Genomic DNA, 18,920 nt, shown 5'->3' with positions numbered 1-18,920 from the left:
AAGCGGCAGAGTGGGGAATCAAACCCGGTTCCTTCAGATTAGAATGCACCTGCTCTTAACCACTACACCACTGCTGCTCCACTGAATTGAATAACAGTCAATTAAAAACACATAAACAAGAAAAACTAAGAAGGAGAATCAATAACGATTATTGGGGATATATCAGATGAAACACAAAAATCTCCACCTGCTGGTGAAAGCCACCAATATTGATTTTTATTTAAAACATTTTAATAGTCATTTCTCTTGGCAATCCTCAGTACAAGTTAAAAGGTTATTTATTATTTAACATCAGAACGTTATCTATGTGCGCATTCAGTTCTTATTATTGCTTTTATATCTGCTAAAGTTATCTCTCCCAATTATGTTCCCCACGGTACTTGGTGATGCACAGCATAGCCCTAGTGGGTTGGGAGGTGGTGTCGCTGCTACGATTCTATCCCTCCCCCTCGATGCTCAGTCCAGGACTCCCCTGAGTTTGACAGCATGGATCTGGTGTCGGGAGTGCAAGATAAAATAGGGAATCTGTTGGTATACCTTGTACCCTGCTACCAAACCACTGCCTTAACTGAGCTGACAGACATGGTCTTGAAGGTAGCGTAGAAGCCTCCTAGGCTGATTGGTCTGTGGGTCTTTATCCATTCTGAGACTACCTTAGCAGGAGCTGTTCAATACTGTATGGTGTGCATGACAACCATGGGCCTGCCTCAGGTAATAAAAGGTCTCATGCACTGTGTAGGTTATACTCTTGTCCTGGTGATCTGTTCTGAGCAGGAAGGTGGAGGACTGAATACAGTCCTCTTGTCACGGATCGATCACTACTTGCTGGGTTTTAGACTTACAGGGATACCAAAAATCTGCAGGAGTGGGGGATCAATTAGGATGATCGGCCCCAGAGCCTGATGGATCCAATTGATTTACAGATGGCATTCAAAGATTTTCCTGCTGATATGTTCAGCTCTCCTTTTTGACCTCCTGAATGAGGAAATTATCCAGACAATTGCTCCTAGGTACCTTTTCTCCTGTTTAAGACACTGAAGAGAGGCTGTGGATGATAAAAAGACGGGGGGGGGGGATCTGTCCAGATGTATGGAATAACTTTCAGCTTGTCCAGTCTGAGGATGTGGACATGATTTCCGAAAGTTTGAGATCTACAATTTGCTTGCACGACCATTGCAATTCTTGGCTGCTTGTTGGAGAGGGAGGCTAGTAAACTAAGTCCAAGAAACGGTAGATTAGAGGCAGAGTAGTGACCCCTTCCTTGAAGTAAGCAGTAGGATTTAACCTCCTCAAGAAACCCACTCTGGATCCAGAAGACTTGAATACTACTATCCAATATCAGTCGAAAAGGAACAAATCAATGAGTACAGTGTGCAAAAATGAAAAGATAAAATGCAGCAAGAAACACTATACCCAGGTAGTTTTCTATACAATAATATACAGTAGCCTGTTTGTTACCATTTCATGCCAGATTTTAGGAAAACAGTAATCCCAAAAAATATAGTGGGCAAGCCAGAATTATGTCAGTGATGAAGTGGACTAATATCCATTATATGAGCATACACCGGGGTGCTCTTTTGCATTTTGAATTCCTTGCGGTTCATGATTGCATAAGACTAATGTTGCTCTACTAGTTTTTATGGAGGTTTCTTTTTGCACTATTGTTGATGACTGCACTTTGGTATTAAATTTGCACACTGTTACCATTATATTGTATGTTATTAATAAATGTTGTAGCTGAATGTAATGTTTCTTGTTGAATTTCCTTTTTCCAGTCTTGTTTCAGGTCTAGGCAGAAGAATAAAACTGCTTTGATGGATTACTTGTACCAGGTAGATAACCTATGCCAGGAGCTGGACAGAGGAACTGCAACTCTGTTAGTTCTCCTGAATCCCTCGGTGGATTTGGATACCATCAATTAGATCAGGGGTAGGGAACCTGCGGCTCTCCAGATGTTCAGGAACTACAATTCCCATCAGCCCCTACCAGCATGGCCAATTGGCCACTTCACACAACATCTAATCCTACCCCTGGATTAGATATTCCTGGACCATCTTTTGAGGTTGATAATGGAAAGTACTGTTTTGAAGTAGTTTTGATCCTAGCTTGAAAGCCCGTTTCAGAGTGTGGTGCTGGTTATAGCTGCTCCATTTCATAACCTCTGGTCTCTAGGGTTCAACATAATTCTATCTGTTACTGTTTCATGCCAGCTTTCCAACATTTATGTAAAGTAACTAGGAAGGTCATCCATAGATGTGAGCTAAGTTGTCACCAATATGTGGATGACACTCACTTCTATCTTACACTTCCAGCAGATCCCAGGAAGGGTGCAAATCCTTAACTGGTGCCTGGAGATTGCTTTGGAATGGAAAACAAGCTGAAACGTAACCCTGAGAAAACCAAGGTTCAACTGGGAGGGGAAGGTTTTACCCAGGGATGGGGTTATTTTTTGTTCTGGATGAGATTGTAGTCACCCTGAGAGGGGAATTTCATAGTTTGAGGGTATTGCTGGACCTGGGCCTCCTGTTGAAATAACAAGTGATAGCAGTGGCCATGGATGCCTTTTACCTGTGGCCCTTCCTCATTGGGAAACATACTGACTTTGTGATGCAAGCCGTGATATAACCTAGATTAGATTATTAAATTGCCCCTGAAGACTATTTAGCAGCTGCAACTGGGACAGAAGGATGCAACCAAGATGTTGATGGCCTCACAATTTGCTTCCAGGCTCAATTCAAGGTGCTGATACTGACAGCTGGGCCAGCTTACCTCTAGAACTGGCTTATCCCACATGAACCAATCTGTCCACTCCGGTCATCTTCAGAGGCTTTGGGTGCCTTTGCCATCCGAGGCTAGACAAGTGGCAACCGGAGAAATGGCCTTATCAACTGTGTGCTGAAAATTTGGAACTGCCTCTCCAGGGATATACATCTCTCTGCTACTGTCTTCTGCCATCAAATGACCTTTTTTGTTTGGTTGTTTCATTTGTCACACCACCAGTGAACTCTTATTGTCTTCCCTCCCTGGTTGTGTCTGTTGTGTGTTTAAATGTTTTCACTGTATGTGTATGTATATGTATATGTGTGTGTACTAGCAAGCAGCATGTTAGGTTTTATAGATGTATTTTAGTTGCTTTTAAAATGGTATTGTATGATCAGTGTATTTTACTGCACTTTGTAAGCTGTCTTCAAGATGGCTAAAGAAAGATGGAATATAAATATTATACACACTATCTCTCTATCTGAATTGGATTCAAAGTACAGGAATAGATTCTACCTCAACATTAGAAGAAATTCCTGAATATAAAGGATGTTTAACAGTGGAATATGCTGCCTTGGAGTGTGGTGGACTCTCCTTCGGATATATTTAAACAGAGGATGAATAGCCATCTATCAAGGAAGCTTTGTTTGTGTATTCCTGCATGGAAGGGGGTTGGACTTGATGGCACTTGTAGTCTCTTCCAGCTCTATGATTCTAGAACAGTCTTGTTTCAATACCATCACAATCAGAAGCATTTTGATTAAGAGAAAAAACAGCAAAGTATTTTAAAGACAATATGCATGTATTTCTGTAGCTAATTTTGTTCATAGTGTTGTGAGGTCAACTTATACATCAATGTTATTTAAACGTTTAACTCAGTATCAGATTTACTGGTAATCCTTAGTACTGCAGTACGTTAAACTTGAAGTAAATACTAACTTCATTGTGTTGTCCCTCCCGAACATTTAGAAGCAGCTTGAAAGAGGGGTTATCATTTGCAGTGTGTACACTAACACAGTGGTAGAATTCAAATAATTTGACAACCGGTTCCGGTGGTGGGATTCAAATAGTTTAACAACTGCAAACTGGTGCAAACTGTGAATTCCACCACTGTACTAACCCCACTGTTGCTTCTGGAAAACAAGTGTTAAATTTTTCTGCATTGTATCTCAGTAACACATCCACTTATATAATTCCTTAGTTTACTCCCCATCTTTCAAACTATATCTTGGAAGAATGGTTGAAGTTAACTTTTAGTTTCCAATTTTCAGTTTTAATATTCAAAATCATCAGCTTGCTTCCCAGTGAGATTCTATTACACAGAACATTTAGTTTTCTACTGTAATAGAATTGCACTTGGAAGCAAGTTGATGAACATTTATTGTTCTATTGGTAGAACAATAGAACTGGTAAAACATTTATTTTTCTACTGGTAGGAAACCTTTCTCTCACTAGCATTTTCCTTTACAACTACTTTAGTAAATTCACTGAAGTAGCTTTTTGTTTATGCATTTAATCTCACCTTCACACACACTCTCCCAAGTCCCAACTGATTCTCTCTAACAGATCATTGCCACTAACTTTTTTAGCTGCACTTTGTTCCAATTCAAATAAACTTTCCGCCTGAAACCTGTTCTACAAAAGAAGCCATGTTCACCTGCGACAGGAAAATATAAGGGAAGGGCTCTATTGGTACCTTCAAAATTAACAAGACCCCATCTATCACCGGATCGCCACAAGTCAGATGCGACTTAAGGGCACTTTCCACAACCACATCTGTCATGCACAGCACAATGAATAACGTTCCACGGAACTGTATTAAAATGAAGTATGAATTCTCTGTCCTGCCCAGCTAAGGTTAAATAAGCCTTGAACTCCGGTTATCCGACCACACAGGCACTTGCTATCCGCGCAAACATGGTCTCCACCCCAAAGATTCTGGATGTTAAATGCTCCCGCTAGAAACATCCCACCCTGCCAAACCGACGAAGGGAAATAACTCCCGAGGGCGAAGAGGTATTTTCGGGGACGACTCCTCCTGTGGAGATTCCCCCACCCCGTCCTTTGCATCGAAAAACGCTGCCTGCCGCCTCCGCCCTTGTAAAGCAAAGGATGGGCGTGCCACACACAAAGGGGATTAGGAGCACGCGAATGGAGGGGACAATTGGCCCAGCATGCGTTTAGCGGGATCTTCCAGCTGTGGGCGGGGGAGACCGCTGACCCTGCTACCTGCGAGCCGCGTAGTTCTCTCCACCGCTTCAGCTGCTGACTAGCGCTGTCCTGAGGATCAGCCATTTTGTGAGACCCCAAAACGCTCGAGGCTTTTGCACACGGCTCTCGACAAGAAGGACGCCAAGAATCGAGAGCGCGACGGACCCGCCGATCACAAACTTCACCAACCGCTCCGCTGGACTTCGGCAGGCGAGGAGAATAAGGAGCCAGCCCCGCTAGTGGACCCACCCCTTCTTCGCGGGCCAATGGCTTCCCTCGCTAATTATTAAGTGAGGCGACTGAGCGCTTTCGGTGCCAGAAACAAGACGAGAGAAAAAGAACCGTCAACGAAGAAGAGTCTTGTCTGGTACGAAGCTGTACAGCGTGTAAAAGCAAAGAAAAGCTGAGAGAAAGGCTGCAAAGGGACCACCCCCAGCCAGGCGTCCCACTCCCTTGTTTTCGATTTTCTGTGCATGCTTTTCGTGATATAAGTTCCATTAGTTTTAGTGGCGCTTACTCGCCACGGCTTCCTATTTCAATTTATCCAGCTTTTATCTTGACGTCAGAACAGCTGCCTTTCTTCACGGAAAAACTGGCGTTATTTACAGCGGAATCCTAATTCCAACTGAATAGAGCCGCTTAAGGGTAACACTGAAAGTGGTCCAGCTTGTAGAGCACAGGCACAAAGTCCAGCTTTAAGTTTTGTTTATATTTCTCTGTTTTGCACCTAAAAGAAGCTTTATAGTGTCCTTGATATTATATAAACCCCCAAGCAAGAAGCTGGTTAAAAGTACTCATTAAAAATTACATTTGAATTTCTATTGGGCTTATTTCCCAAGAAGCTTCACATGAGTGACAACTCAAAATATAGACCATATTAATTATAACCATGTGTTATTTCAGAGTTGGATGACACACACACAAAATCTGAAACTACTAGAGAAGATGAGCAGAAGAACATGAGAAGACAATTTCTTAATAAAGAGAGCCTAAATCTTCTAGTGTAAGGATGATAATGTAAGGATTTCTGCTTTACACTGTCATTCTTGTTCATTCCCATTAATTAAATTAATTACATCTATATATGGCATTTATATTTTTTGCAACACTGCACTGAATTCTGTGTAAGAAACATATAATCTGAGGCGGTTTGCAATCAACCACCAAACATTCTGGAGCAGTGTATAATGATTTCCATTGAAACTTAAAAGGGGTGATATGCTTCTCAAGACAGAGTTGTAACAATAGCCTGAAATTTCCAGCTACAATGGTAAGTAAAAGAGTATTACTAGACTGTGTACACCTCTCAGCACTAGAAGATGCTACACCAGGAAAATGTCCAGACATAATAAACCCACATCTAGGGCTAACAGTATACTGATAATGGTTTAATTCAAATTTATGTGTAGTCTTCTCCAGACAATTTTATATAACTCCTGAAAAGTGGTTCAGAAATTATATGAATAATGTGCAGTTAGACATTGCCAACCTTTGCTCCTTCTCACTACATTGCATAACTAAGAATAAACCTATGGCCTCTTGTGCAGCAGTATCAAAGGCCAAAGGAGTATATTTGCTCAAATTATCTGTGTTGTTCAAGGCTTTGGATTTGCCACACAAACCCTGTCTAGACAATGGGCTGATTTTTGCTTGCCCACAGAGACTGATGGATCCAATTGGCTTCCTGAACACTCTAGATCCTGAGCCCACTGGCACCCTCAATGAGCAAATGAGGGACTGGAATTCCAGACTCTCGATGCCATCAAGGTGATTGCTCCCCGGCATCCTCAGCACCCCCATTCTTGGCTGGCTCCTTGGTATACTGAGGAGTTACGCCGAATAAAAAGGGAACTCAGATGTCTAGAGCAGGGGTAGGGAACCTGCGGCTCTCCAGATGTTCAGGAACTACAATTCCCATCAGCCTCTGACAGCATGGCCAATTGGCCATGCTGGTAGGGGCTGATGGGAATTGTAGTTCCTGAACATCTGGAGAGCCGCAGGTTCCCTACCCCTGGTCTAGAGCGAGTATGGAGAAGGTCTCGTGATGAAGCTGCCCGAACATCTATTCTATAGGGTGCTTATGAAAGCTATCAGATGGCAATAAAGAGGACAAAAAGAGATTACTTTTTTTGTCCTCTCTTGCGTCTGCTAGCTCTCGCCGAGCACAATTGGTTCATATTATTTCGTCACTGACCTTGTTGACTGAGGTCTCTAAAAAGTATCAATTGGCACACAGCTGTGAGGCTTTTGCGAGCTTTTTTGCAGATAAAGTCATGTCGCTCCATTGCAACCTCCTTGGCACTCTTGATACAATTAGCAAACTGGACACTCCATTACTGTATTTGGGTACTTTTTTGGACCAGTTTCCCCTGCTTTGCAAGGCTGATGTTGACAGGGTCCTAGCTGCTCTTAGACCTACAACCTGTCCACTGGATAGGTGCCCTTCCTGGCTAATTCGAAAATGCCGGGAGGGACCATGACCCCACCTATTGAATATAATCAATTGCTCCCTTGAGCAAGGAGTGTTTCCAGGTGGGCTGAAGGAGGCAATGGTTCGCCCACTCTTAAAAAGACCTGTGTGATCCAAGTTATCTGGCCAATTACCTCCCCTTTTTGAACCTTTTGTTTCTGGGGAAGGTAATTGAGAGAGTGGTGCTGGAGCAGCTTCAGGGCTTTCTGGAGGACACACTGGCGCTCAATCGCTTCCAGTCTGTTTTCTGTGCTGGGCATGGGATGGAGACTATTCTTACCGCCGTCACAGATCTGGTATTATTAGATCTTACCGCAGTGTTTGATGTGGTTGATCACAATCTTTTGACCCACCAACTGGCCGGCGCTGGGGTATGGGGTATTGTCCTGCAATGGATTGCCTCGTTCATCCAGAACCGGACCCAGCAAGTGTGGTGTGGCGGTACAGTCCTCCAAAAGCACCTGCTTCATTGTGGAGTGCCCTAGGGAGCCTTGTTGTCCTCACTGTTAATTAACATCTTGCTCAGTTGGTGCGGAGTTTTGGGCTGACCTGTCATCGGTACGCTGATGACACTCAGCTCATTCTGTTGATGGAGGGCGAGCCAGCCTCTGCCCCTGCGGCTCTACAGCACTGTTTGGAGGTGGTCACTGGGTGGTTGACAAAAAGCAGGTTGAAAATAAACCCATCTAAGACGGAGGTTTGGTGGGTGGGGTGTTGAGGGTTTCCAGTTGCCATTGCTTAAGGGGCTACATTGACACCAGCCTCCTCAATCCAGAGCTTGGGGGAAGCTGCTCTGGAAACTGAGACTGGTTTAGCATGTGGCGGCACAGCTTTTTACAGGGGCTTCAACTAGGGACCACATCTCCCCTGTGCTTTGCCATCTGCAAAGGCTCCCAGTTGAATTCCGGATCACCTTCAAGGTGTTTGTAACCCTGCCCTGTATACCTTGCATTATGAAATATTGGATTTCATATTGTTTCTTATGCTATGTGCTGCAAAATGCCAGTTTCCTTGTTTGTATGGGTGGATAGCAGAGTGTCCAAGCTGAAAGCAGGCCCCAGGCAAAAAGTTTGTTTAGCAAGATTAAATCAATGAATGAGTTACTCCAGTGAAGCCTCATTAACTATGGACATGATCTTGATTACCACACCTTACTGAACTACTTTGACACAATAGACACTGAAAACCTCCTTGGTATGTGATGCTACATTTCACTACACCTTTTCAGAAAATGGCTCTGCAACAAATGGTTGCTTCCTTGCATTTCCTCAACCTATTGATACACTTTTCCTAAAACCAATCAATCCCCTCCTAATCACAAGCCTCTGCAAAATTTGAATAACTTGAGTGGAGGCTCCAAAGAGTTACTCTGCATAAAGCCATTCTGTGCTTCCTGATTTAATCTAAGAGCAATTGACCCCATTGTCCCGAGTACTTAGAACAATAGATAGAGCTCAACCCAGCAAGTCCAGCATGGGAAGTTCCAGATTTAGGAAAACGAAACTTAAAACTCACTTGTTCCCACCCCTACCTGGGCAAAAGGGTATAAAAGTACTGAGGACCCCAACTCCAGTGCTCATTGCTAACTTGAACCTCCCTTGGTCTTGTTGGTGTGAGACACGAATTCGTCCTTCGCCTGGATTCAGATGCTGGTCATTTGAATCCTTGCCGCCTTCTAGACTTTCTTCAGCTGATTTAGGTAACGTATGATCCCCTGCTTCCCCAAATCCCATTCTATCTTCCCACCTATCTTTCCTCCCTATCTATATACTAGGAACTGTGTGTATGTGCCTTGACTTTTCACTGTGTGATTGTTTGCAACCAAAACTTATATAAAAATATTTAAACTGCAATTTGGTCTTTTGTGAATTCTCTGCAGGTACGTTTCAAGCCATTTCTGGTATACATAGTCTAAAAAGATCCCTACCCAGCCTGCCTCTAGCATTGCCAAGCCGAGTTATTTGCCCCATTGCTACTTTAAAATAGTTGTGTGCTGTTACACTCTTAGCTGCTGGTGCAGATTCCTTAGAAATAAGTTCACAACCTGTGAAAGCTGGGTAACATGTTGGTGCTAACCTTTAAGTCTCTTCACAGCCTGGGACCCTCATATCTTAGGGACCATCTCTCCTCTTATGTCCCCACTCAGCCTCTGTACTCAGCAGAGGCCAATTTACTGGTGGTCCCCAGCCCCCCTATGATATGGCTGGCCTCCACTTGGGCCAGGGCTTTTACTTCCTGGCCCCTGCCTGATGGAATGCTCTGCCTCCAATCATCAGGGCCCTGCAGGACTTGGAGCAGTTCTGCAGGACCTGCAATACAGAGTTATTCCACCAGGCTTTTGTGGAGGCCAGCCACTGATGGGCTGTTCCCTGTCTCTTTTATAGCATTTGACTCACTGTTAACATCATTGCCTGATCCTCCTCGCAGGCAGGGTGAGCTATATGAAGATGTGTTTTAAGGTTGCCATCTGTATAGTATTATATTTTTTGAATTTGTATAGATTATAAATATTTTAATTCATTCTATTTATTGATGTTTGAAAGTGTTTCAGTATCAGAGCCCTTCGGGGGTGGGCAGTCTAGCAAATCGAACTAATAAATAAATAAGGCTTCATTCTTAATCAGTACATTTGAAATCAGAGCAAATTTGTTTACAAAGTATACATAGTTGTACAGTTACTTTCATAGCTGCAGTCAACTGACTGTTGTGGGGGTTTTGGGCTGTATGAGCCTGGTCTGGTACTTTTTGCTATTGTTTCACCCACATCTATGGCTGGCATCTTCAGAGGCAATCCACTGTTTCATGGGGAGAAACACATCTTACCGTGATATGTCTCTGAACATACCAGTCATAAATATGGGCCAAATATTAGGAACAAAAACTACCAGACCACTGCCACACTGCCTGGAAAAACAACAGCAGCAGTATACATAACTGTTTACACCAGAAACACTACTCTTATTGACTCAGAAATAATGGCAATCCTGTTAATTAGTTTTGATGTCATACTAAACCATGTTTAAAGGAATTTAATTATGGTTTAGCATGATGATGTCTGAATTAACAAATGGATATCCATTGCCAGTCAAAGCAAAATCAGAAATCATTATCTGAAAGGGATTTGTAAATTCTGCTTTGTGATGATTTTGTTTCATATTCCAATTGGTAATCCATATTTATGAACATTACCCCATTCCAAGAAACTGTTTCACCATACAGATAGATAACAGTAGATACGAGTGTACGAGGGGAAGAAAACCAAAAAAGTAACCCAAAACTAGCTTTTAGTACATTTGGAAATTCAACACGTCCTAAACTATGGTTCATGCAAACTGGTATGTAGCAGTGTCTGAACTGGGCCAACCAATCTATGGACATTTGTATTTATCCCATAATTCAATATCCAAAACAGTTCTACTGCAGTGGTGTAGCAGCAAGGGAATTGCATGATCTGGTGATGCGGTGTGTGTGGGCATTGATTCTCTGGGGCGAGAGCACGAAGGTGTCGGGCTGGCAGTTCCCTCTCATTCCGGCCCTGTTCTACCATCCAACAATTTTGCAGGGAGAAAATAATGGTTTGTTCCTGCTACCACATTAAGATTTCTGAAGACAGGCAGTAAAGTCAACTAGTTGAAATATTTCAACTTGAGTTAGGTGTATAATCCTCTCCCTTCCTGTCCTTGGGCTTTCACACTGTCCATTTTCCATTTTCACACCTTTCACCCTTACTCTTGAGAAAGTAGGAACCAGTCTCAGAAACTTACTTGCAAAGGTCTGAACTATCCAGAGCATGAATGTCTCAAGAACTGCTCTATTCTCCAGAGAGTGATCCTGGCAAATCCAATTCCTCACATGGCAAAAATATTCTGTAATCTGCCAGACCACCAAAGGGCTCTTTGTTCGGGAAATAACTTACTGGTGGTCCCAGGTCCAAAAGAGGACAGCCTATCCTCAACCAGAGCTATTTTGGGCACTGGCCTCAACCTGGTGGAACTCTTCATCAAATAAGACTGGGACCTGCAGCTCTTATTCCCAGGCCCTGCACAACTGTTCTGCCAGGCCTAGACTGCAAACAGCTGACCTCCTTTCTGCCGCCATAGAGTGTTATATGAATGGTTTCGGGTTTTATGGGAGGGGTTATTATTTACAATTTAAATCTTTTATAACGTTTTTTCCCCTTGCATTGATTAATATATAGCACAGAGATGTTGATTTGGAACTTACTCTTTATCGATTTTAATGTTTTATTGTGATAGACTGTTGTAAGCTGCCCTAAATCTTTTTGTGCAGAAGGGTGGCCTATAAGCCAAATAAATAAATATCACTGGGATTTATAAAGATCTATGTGAAATGAAACTGTGTAAGAACCCTTTTGAAAATTTTTATATTGAACCTTGACAGAAAGTGGTTGGGCTGCTGGAGAACAAATAATTCTTTGTGGATTAGACCTGGACCTTGACTGGCTAGTTCCTTATTCATAGACTGAAGGACTGGAATTACTGAAGAAATAAATAGCCAGATACCTGAAAGATGGGTTAGTGAAAGTGTTTCTAGTTTATTTAAAACTTTCCTAAACTTTAAACATCTCTAAATACATTCTCCTCCCAGGTAACAATAAGATCTGCACCACCAGCTGTGGCCATTCCTTTGTTCCTCCTGCCCTCAAATGCCAAAGTTGCCTTTAATGCCAAAGTTGCCTCAAGATTGCTTCACTGAGTCTCAATTTGGATTCAAGCTGTTAATTACTCTCTGAATCCAAACTTTTCCATAAGATAACTGGAATCCCAAGTTGCATGCCCTATGCAGCCCTTTGCCTAGAGCAGTGATGGCGAACCTATGGCACGGGTGCCAGAGGTGGCACTCGGAGCCCTCTCTGTGGGCACGCGCACACAGAGCTTGTCATGTGGGGGGGGGGGTGGAAAATCGCACACACACCCCACACACACATCTAGGCTGGCCTGGGCCACTGAGCATGACATGCGTGCACCACAGGGAGAACTTGGCTGGCGGGCCTGGTGTCTGTGCTCCGGGTGGCTGCTGCCCGAGGGTGGGGGGGGGGGCGCAGAGGAGGCAGGGATGCTAGAAAGGCACAGAGTGGTGTGCATAGGACTTGCTGGAGGCTAGAGAAGGGTGGCCCCTGCTCAAGCCGGTGGGGCGGAGGAAGAGGGAGCCAACTGGTTTTTTCTAAACGAAAACCTCAGCATTCAGGTTAAATTGCTGGGTTGGCACTTTGCGATAAATAAGTGGGTTTGGGTTGCAATTTGGGCACCCGGTCTCAGAAAGGTTCGCCATCACTGGCCTAGAGCTAGGTCAAAATTCTATGGAATCAGTTGCTTGGCTGAGAACTTTAGATTCTGGCTGCAGATTCATTTTTTCTCAGACTGCAACTACCTGGTCCACCACCTGCTTTCTGACACCTACACCAATCCCTGGTTTTCCATAATTGAAGAAAAAATGGCTTCCATTGGATTGCCCGTGGATTCACTCTGTCCTTTGTCCTACTCAGAAGCTTATACAAAATTAAAAGGCCAACTATTAGGAAGAGATTTCTCCACCTTAGTCACTGCAGCCAAGAAAATCCCCCCCCTCCCTGTATTTTGCAATTCCATTTGAACAGGGCCACTTGGCACACTACCTGTATTGTTTAATAAACCCTGTTCAAAGGAGAGCCATAATGCTCGCCAGTTTAATGTTATGCCTTCCGCCTTGCTGCACAGCAGATTTAAAAAGCAAGAAAAGTCCAATAGATTGTGCCCATGTAATGTCAGCTCAGTTGAATCTCTGGTCCACCGATTATTATTACACTGTCCCAGATTTAAGGAAATCAGATCCAAGTATGTGAATTACATTCACCTGATCTCCCTGATTTATTTAGATTACACTACTTGCTGAACAATCCTGATCCTTCTTTATGTATGATAGTGGCAGACTTTCTTCTGGAAATTATTAAAAGCCAGTAGATTTCTTTTTACTCAACATTTTATTTCCTGTTTTGTGTATCTATGTTTTTATCAGTTTTTGCTTTTACTATTGCTGTATTTATTTATTGTTCTTGATGCCAATAAAGGCTTGCTTTAAAAAAAACTCCTTTCAGCTGAAAATCAGTACTGCTTTCTTACTCTGGGGTACAGAGGCAAAACTTAATATGTTTCCCCCATGAGTGAAAAAGTAGCCTGTTATCATTCCTTCTATCTCTTCAGATGCAATTAAGAACAGTGGGAAAGCATCTGTAACAAGACTTACTCTTCTTGTTGAGCAAGAAATTGAGATATCAGAATCTGCATTTTCCTTAGGCACATATTCCAAAGGTACTTCACAGTCCTATTGAATATAACAATAATACCTTATATAATTCTCTGTTGCGACCAATCGCCACCGTTCGATGACGAACCCCTCACCAATTGGGATTGGTGCACGGAACTCAGTCCTGTGCGCTTGTTGGTGTGGCAGCCCTTGTGTTCCACCTTCCCTTGATCCTGCAACAGGACCACCCAGGGCACCAGAAGACCACTCTTTTCGTCAGGCTGGCTGCCACTCTCTCCACCCGTGACCATTCTCCTGGCAATAATATGTGTTTTGCCCACTCCCCTGACCCTGCAGCAGGACCTCCTGGGGCATCTCAATGCCACACTTCCCACAGGGCTGTCTACCACACTTTCCACCCACAACCACTCTCCTGGCAAAAATAGTAGATCCTGGCAAAAATAGTAGATCAATTAATCATCTTAAAAACAGAACTAATTGGTGTATTTCAAGGAATTTTAATACCACCATTCTCTTGGTCATTCATCAGCTTTCCAAAACAAAACAAAAAATTGATTCAGTTCCACCTGCCTGTAAAAGCGGAGTCAGCAGCACCTCTGAGGGAGGGTTCAGAATTTGGGGGTGTATGTGTGTGTGTGGTTGAAAAAGCTCTCCTGCAGATTTCTGTCAGGCCCTTTCCGCACGGGCCATATACAGCGCCCTAGGGATGGCAAAAACGACGTCCCTAGGGAGCTGTTTGCATGGGGGGCGCAGCTGCTTCGCAGCCGCGCCGCCCTCCCTCTTCCCCAGTAGCGCGAAGCTGTCATTTTCCCACCTCACTCCCAGAGTGAGGTTTTTGGAAAACGGCGCTTCCAGCCACTGCCGTGCGAATGGCAGCGGCTGGAAGGCGCCATCCCTCCCCCCCTTTCCCGATCGACTTACCTTCCCTGCGACTGTCTGGCGCGTCGCCGAGGCCTGGGGACACGCCCCCTCTGCCCTGCGACTCCGGAGTGGTCGCGAAGGGCAGAGGGGCATGTCCCCTGGCCTCGGCGACGCACTGGACGGTCGCAGGGAAGATATGTCGATCGGGCAACGGAGCTCCGCAGTGCCGTCTTCCCTATCGTTCCTGGGACTGTTCGTGCGAACGGTCCCGGGGGGGTTGGGTCGGCGTCATGTACGTCAGTTGTGGGCCTAACCCTAACCACAGACCATGCAAGTTTCCCCAGGAAAGCCTCACCCTCAGATCTTATTCAGGGAGGCTGATATAGAAGGAAATGGTCCTTCAGATGTTTCAGATGACGCTGTTTAGGACTGTCAACTTATGCTGAGGTTCTAGAAATACTTAAAGAAAAAAGAATGATAGCTATGAGCAAAAATGTGTTCTGGAGATGTAACTACAACTAGTCATTGTCAAAAGAAAGGATAGGTAGATTATTACTTTGAGCTCCATGCATTACTGTATTATGGCTTCTATCACATACTGGGCCTTAATCAAAAAATAGTCTTAATCAGGGTGGCACTTGGCAATGTGTAGAAATAGGAAATATGTGTATAACCCCGCAAAGTTTCAAGATAATTAAAATGCATGAAGAAGGAACCCTTGCTGCAAAAAGTACTGTGAAGTGAAGAGAAAAATGTTGTACCTTGCCTGACTTTGTACCTAACATCTCCTGTTACAGGACATGGAATTCCAGAACATGCAGGCTCCTCTCTTCCTCCAGTCACATTAATGAAGAAACTATGCTTCCATATTTAAAGAAAAAACAACAACTTTGCATTTGAAGAGTAAGAGACAAATCTGGAAATCACAAAAATATTAACTATAACCCTCTATGTTTACATAAAATTATAAGATTGTGCAATTTAGTCTTAAAGTACTTTTAATAGTGATAATAATAGCAGGCTACGAGAAAGCTCGTAAACTACCTTTCTATTCTAGTTATACAAGGTGGCTTGCATGCTTCAGTTACTGAGGTTATCCAAGTACATATTTTTGTTCACTGATAGCAGACCTGCATAACCTGGTGCCCAGCAACTCATATAGTTTATTTGTCTGAACAGAAATGCAAAAAGAGATGTGAATATCACACACACACCCCTAATGGGCTACCACACACCCCTAATGCATGGCTGGTAGGTGGCATTCAGTTTGGTAGGCCACAAGTTGTGGAAATTTGATCTAAAGTTCCTGGCAAACTCTTAGTAATTTCTGAGCTAGAAAAGTAAGCATAAGTAACTTATTATTCCAGTTAACCCTCTGCAAATGATACTGAAATGGCATTTATAATTTTTTTTAAAAAAAGAACCAAACATGTTGTCAGTGTATAGAAAACTGGTGTCCAATATAGGCTAGGGCAGTGGTGGCCAAGTTTGCTTAATGCAAGAGCCATATAGAATAAACTTCAGATATTTGAGAGCTATAAGACATGAAGAAATATTCCATGCACATTTTTATTGTTACAGGCACGTTTTGTTACAGACCTTTTCTATAAATATTAAGAAACATACATACATAATAATTCACGCATCTAATTACATTAATATGCATGTAAATACATTAATAAATATTTAATAATACTGATACTTTCTGCTAACAAGTATTTTGCTCATTTGGTGAAAACTAAGTCCGAAAAGATGCCGAAGTATTTGTACATGCCCAGAGGGATTTTTGTTTTTCCATCAATTCTGATTTTTACAGTCTATCAACATTGCTGTTCAGTTTAGAAGAACCCTTATTTCAGCATACATGCACACCCACTGCAAATTGTTTTACTGACAGATATTTATCCTAATTCCACTTAAAACTTCCAGAGAAAAGAACTTCATACTTTTCATGTGAAACTTGTTCCATAACTCAATAGATCTGTTAGATAAAAAGCGGCTTCGAATATTACTAGACTACTCAGAGTAGTAGTCTACTTAGAGAAAGAACTGGCATGATGCTAGAGATCGAAGAACCTCTATGTGGTTCTTGGGACATTTAAGTTCTTTGGAATGGGGAAGAGATGTAGTTTGCACCATAACTGCCATTCCAGTCCAAAAATAGGGACTAATATATTGGGACAGGGAGGAGGCAATGCTACAATGCTATTTTTAAAATGTTGATGTCCTTGTGGTTGAAAATGAGAATATAAATATAAAAAAATATTGCTATGGAATAGCCTTACACATATCATCGTTTCACAAGAGTACATGCTGCCACACATATACACTCACTGAGAACTTTTTGTCAGCTCTGTCCAAGCAAATCTAGTTTTGTAACAGCAATGGGTAGAAACTTTAATACTACTAAGCATGACGGCTTTATTTGTCATTTATAGTCTGCATTTCTCATTGGGATTCAAGGTCAATTATACCATCTTTCTAGCTAAGAAGATTATCTGAGTTAAATTAAATAGTCCTTACATTCTTCGCATAAACACACAAATCGAGATACCGTGGATAGTTTTTGAATGGGAAATCAAGAAATACCAGGGAATGACATGGAGGCAGGCAATAGCAAACCACCTCCAAGTGTCTCTTGCCTTGAAAACCCTATGAGGTTGCTTTAAGTCACCTGGGACTTGATACCAAAAAAAAGTTGTGCTCTTATGGCACTTACACTTCTGTAAGGCCTGTAGGAATTCCTTAGAACACTTACAAAGCACCAGTAAAAGTTTTTATAGAACTTACAAAAGTTTTGCAAGGGAAAACAGAAACGTAGAGCTGGAAGTGTTATGCTTGAGAATATTTCAGTAGGAACATGAAGAATAAAAAGTCACTAATTGTCATCCTTCGGCAATCACTCTGGCCTTCAGATCCACCTTATCTACACAGCATACCCTGATATCCTAAACTAGCACAGAATAAACAGCAAACACTTTAGAAGTGTTGAAAAGAGTGATATCAGCAAATTTAAATCCCGTAATAGGTCATGATATTGCACACCAAATGGCCAGCAGCCTGTTGCTATATATTGCTTACATCTTCAGGCACACTAGAAGAAGAGTTTGGATTTATATCCCCCCTTTCTCTCCTGAAGGAGACTCAAAGGGGCTTCCAATCTCCTTGCCCTTCCCCCCTCACAACAAACACCCTGTGAGGTAGGTGGGGCTGAGAGAGCTCCGAGAAGCTGTGACTAGCCCAAGGTCACCCAGCTGGTGTGTGTGGGAGTGCACAGGCTAATCTAAATTCCCCAGATAAGCCTCCACAGCTCAGGCGGCAGAGCTGGGAATCAAACCTGGTTCCTCCAGATTAGATACACGAGCTCTTAACCTCACTACACCACTAGCAATATAGTGTGAATATTAGTTATATTAGAATAATATGGAGACTAACCTGTGTGATTTTATACATTTAAACTGTAAAATATCATTTGATTGTGTAAAAAAAATACTCTATGTATCTGACAACTACATTTTAATCCCTAGTTATCAAGAACAATGAACATGTAAGGCTGGATGCACTCAGACAAAGTCGACTTTATGGAAAAGAAACTAACTTTATTGATTTACGTTGCCCTAGGTACAGGGTGCTGGAACTGAGGGTTCTTGCCCTCAGTCCCAGTATATGTAGGGTGTGCGAGGGGGTGGTCCTGGAGTGTGGCGGGAGCTAGGGTTGCTGGAGAAACGAAACTAAAAGTCGAGTGATCCTGACATCCTGCTCCCCTTAAGCCCCCTCCCACCCGGTTTGTCGGGGTATGCCCAGTGGAAAGCCCGGAGAAGGCGTGGGGCGGCGATGTGGTGGACCGACACCCACTCATTGTACCCGGAGGGAGGTTCTTCCATTCAACTAGGTATTGCAAAGTCCCTCCGTGTATGCACGAGTCCACCACGGTCTCCACCTCCTGGTGAATTTCTCCATTCACAAGTACTTCCGGTGGTGGGGCGTCCAGGTGCCAGTCGTCGCCGGGCATGGCCTTTTTCAGGAGGCTAATGTGAAAAACTGGGTGGACATGGGCCAGCGATTTCGAAAGCTCGAGTTCCACTGCAACCGGGTTGATGACTCGGGAGACGCGGAAAGGTCCAATGAAGCGAGCCCCCAACTTGTGGGTCCCCAGCAGCCCCCGTAGGTTCCTCGCAGATAGGTACGCATGGTGCCCCACCTGGTAGTCCACTAGCCGGCGCTTGCAGTCCATGAAGTGCTTGTAGTCAGCCTTGGCTTTTGAAAGGGAGTCCAGTGCGGCACTCCATGTGTCACGGAGGGATGCGATCCACTCCTGCAGGTCCGTTGGGTCGTCGGGGAGCTCCCCCTCCAG

At 43.4% G+C, this 18,920-nt stretch overlaps 1 protein-coding gene across 2 annotated transcripts in view; it reads right to left on the bottom strand.

The window, feature by feature from the left end:
- The window catches only part of CAT (catalase), a 63,913-nt gene that overhangs the window by 20,215 nt on the left and 24,778 nt on the right, over nt 1-18,920 (bottom strand). Inside the window, exon 1 of one of the 2 annotated variants that reach the window (XM_048485021.1) lies at nt 4,990-5,263. The exons of the other annotated variant lie outside the window; for it this stretch is intronic. Coding sequence (XP_048340978.1) covers nt 4,990-5,055 — 66 coding nt within the window. The 5' untranslated portion in view covers nt 5,056-5,263. Of the gene's footprint in view, nt 1-4,989; nt 5,264-18,920 lie in introns of those variants that run through there. 2 annotated transcript variants of the gene reach the window in all.

The sequence above is a fragment of the Sphaerodactylus townsendi genome, linkage group LG02, assembly GCF_021028975.2.
Source record: "Sphaerodactylus townsendi isolate TG3544 linkage group LG02, MPM_Stown_v2.3, whole genome shotgun sequence".
Lineage (NCBI taxonomy): Eukaryota > Metazoa > Chordata > Lepidosauria > Squamata > Sphaerodactylidae > Sphaerodactylus > Sphaerodactylus townsendi.
Note: the sequence above shows the minus strand (reverse complement) of the source record. Positions and strands in the feature narration are given on the sequence as shown.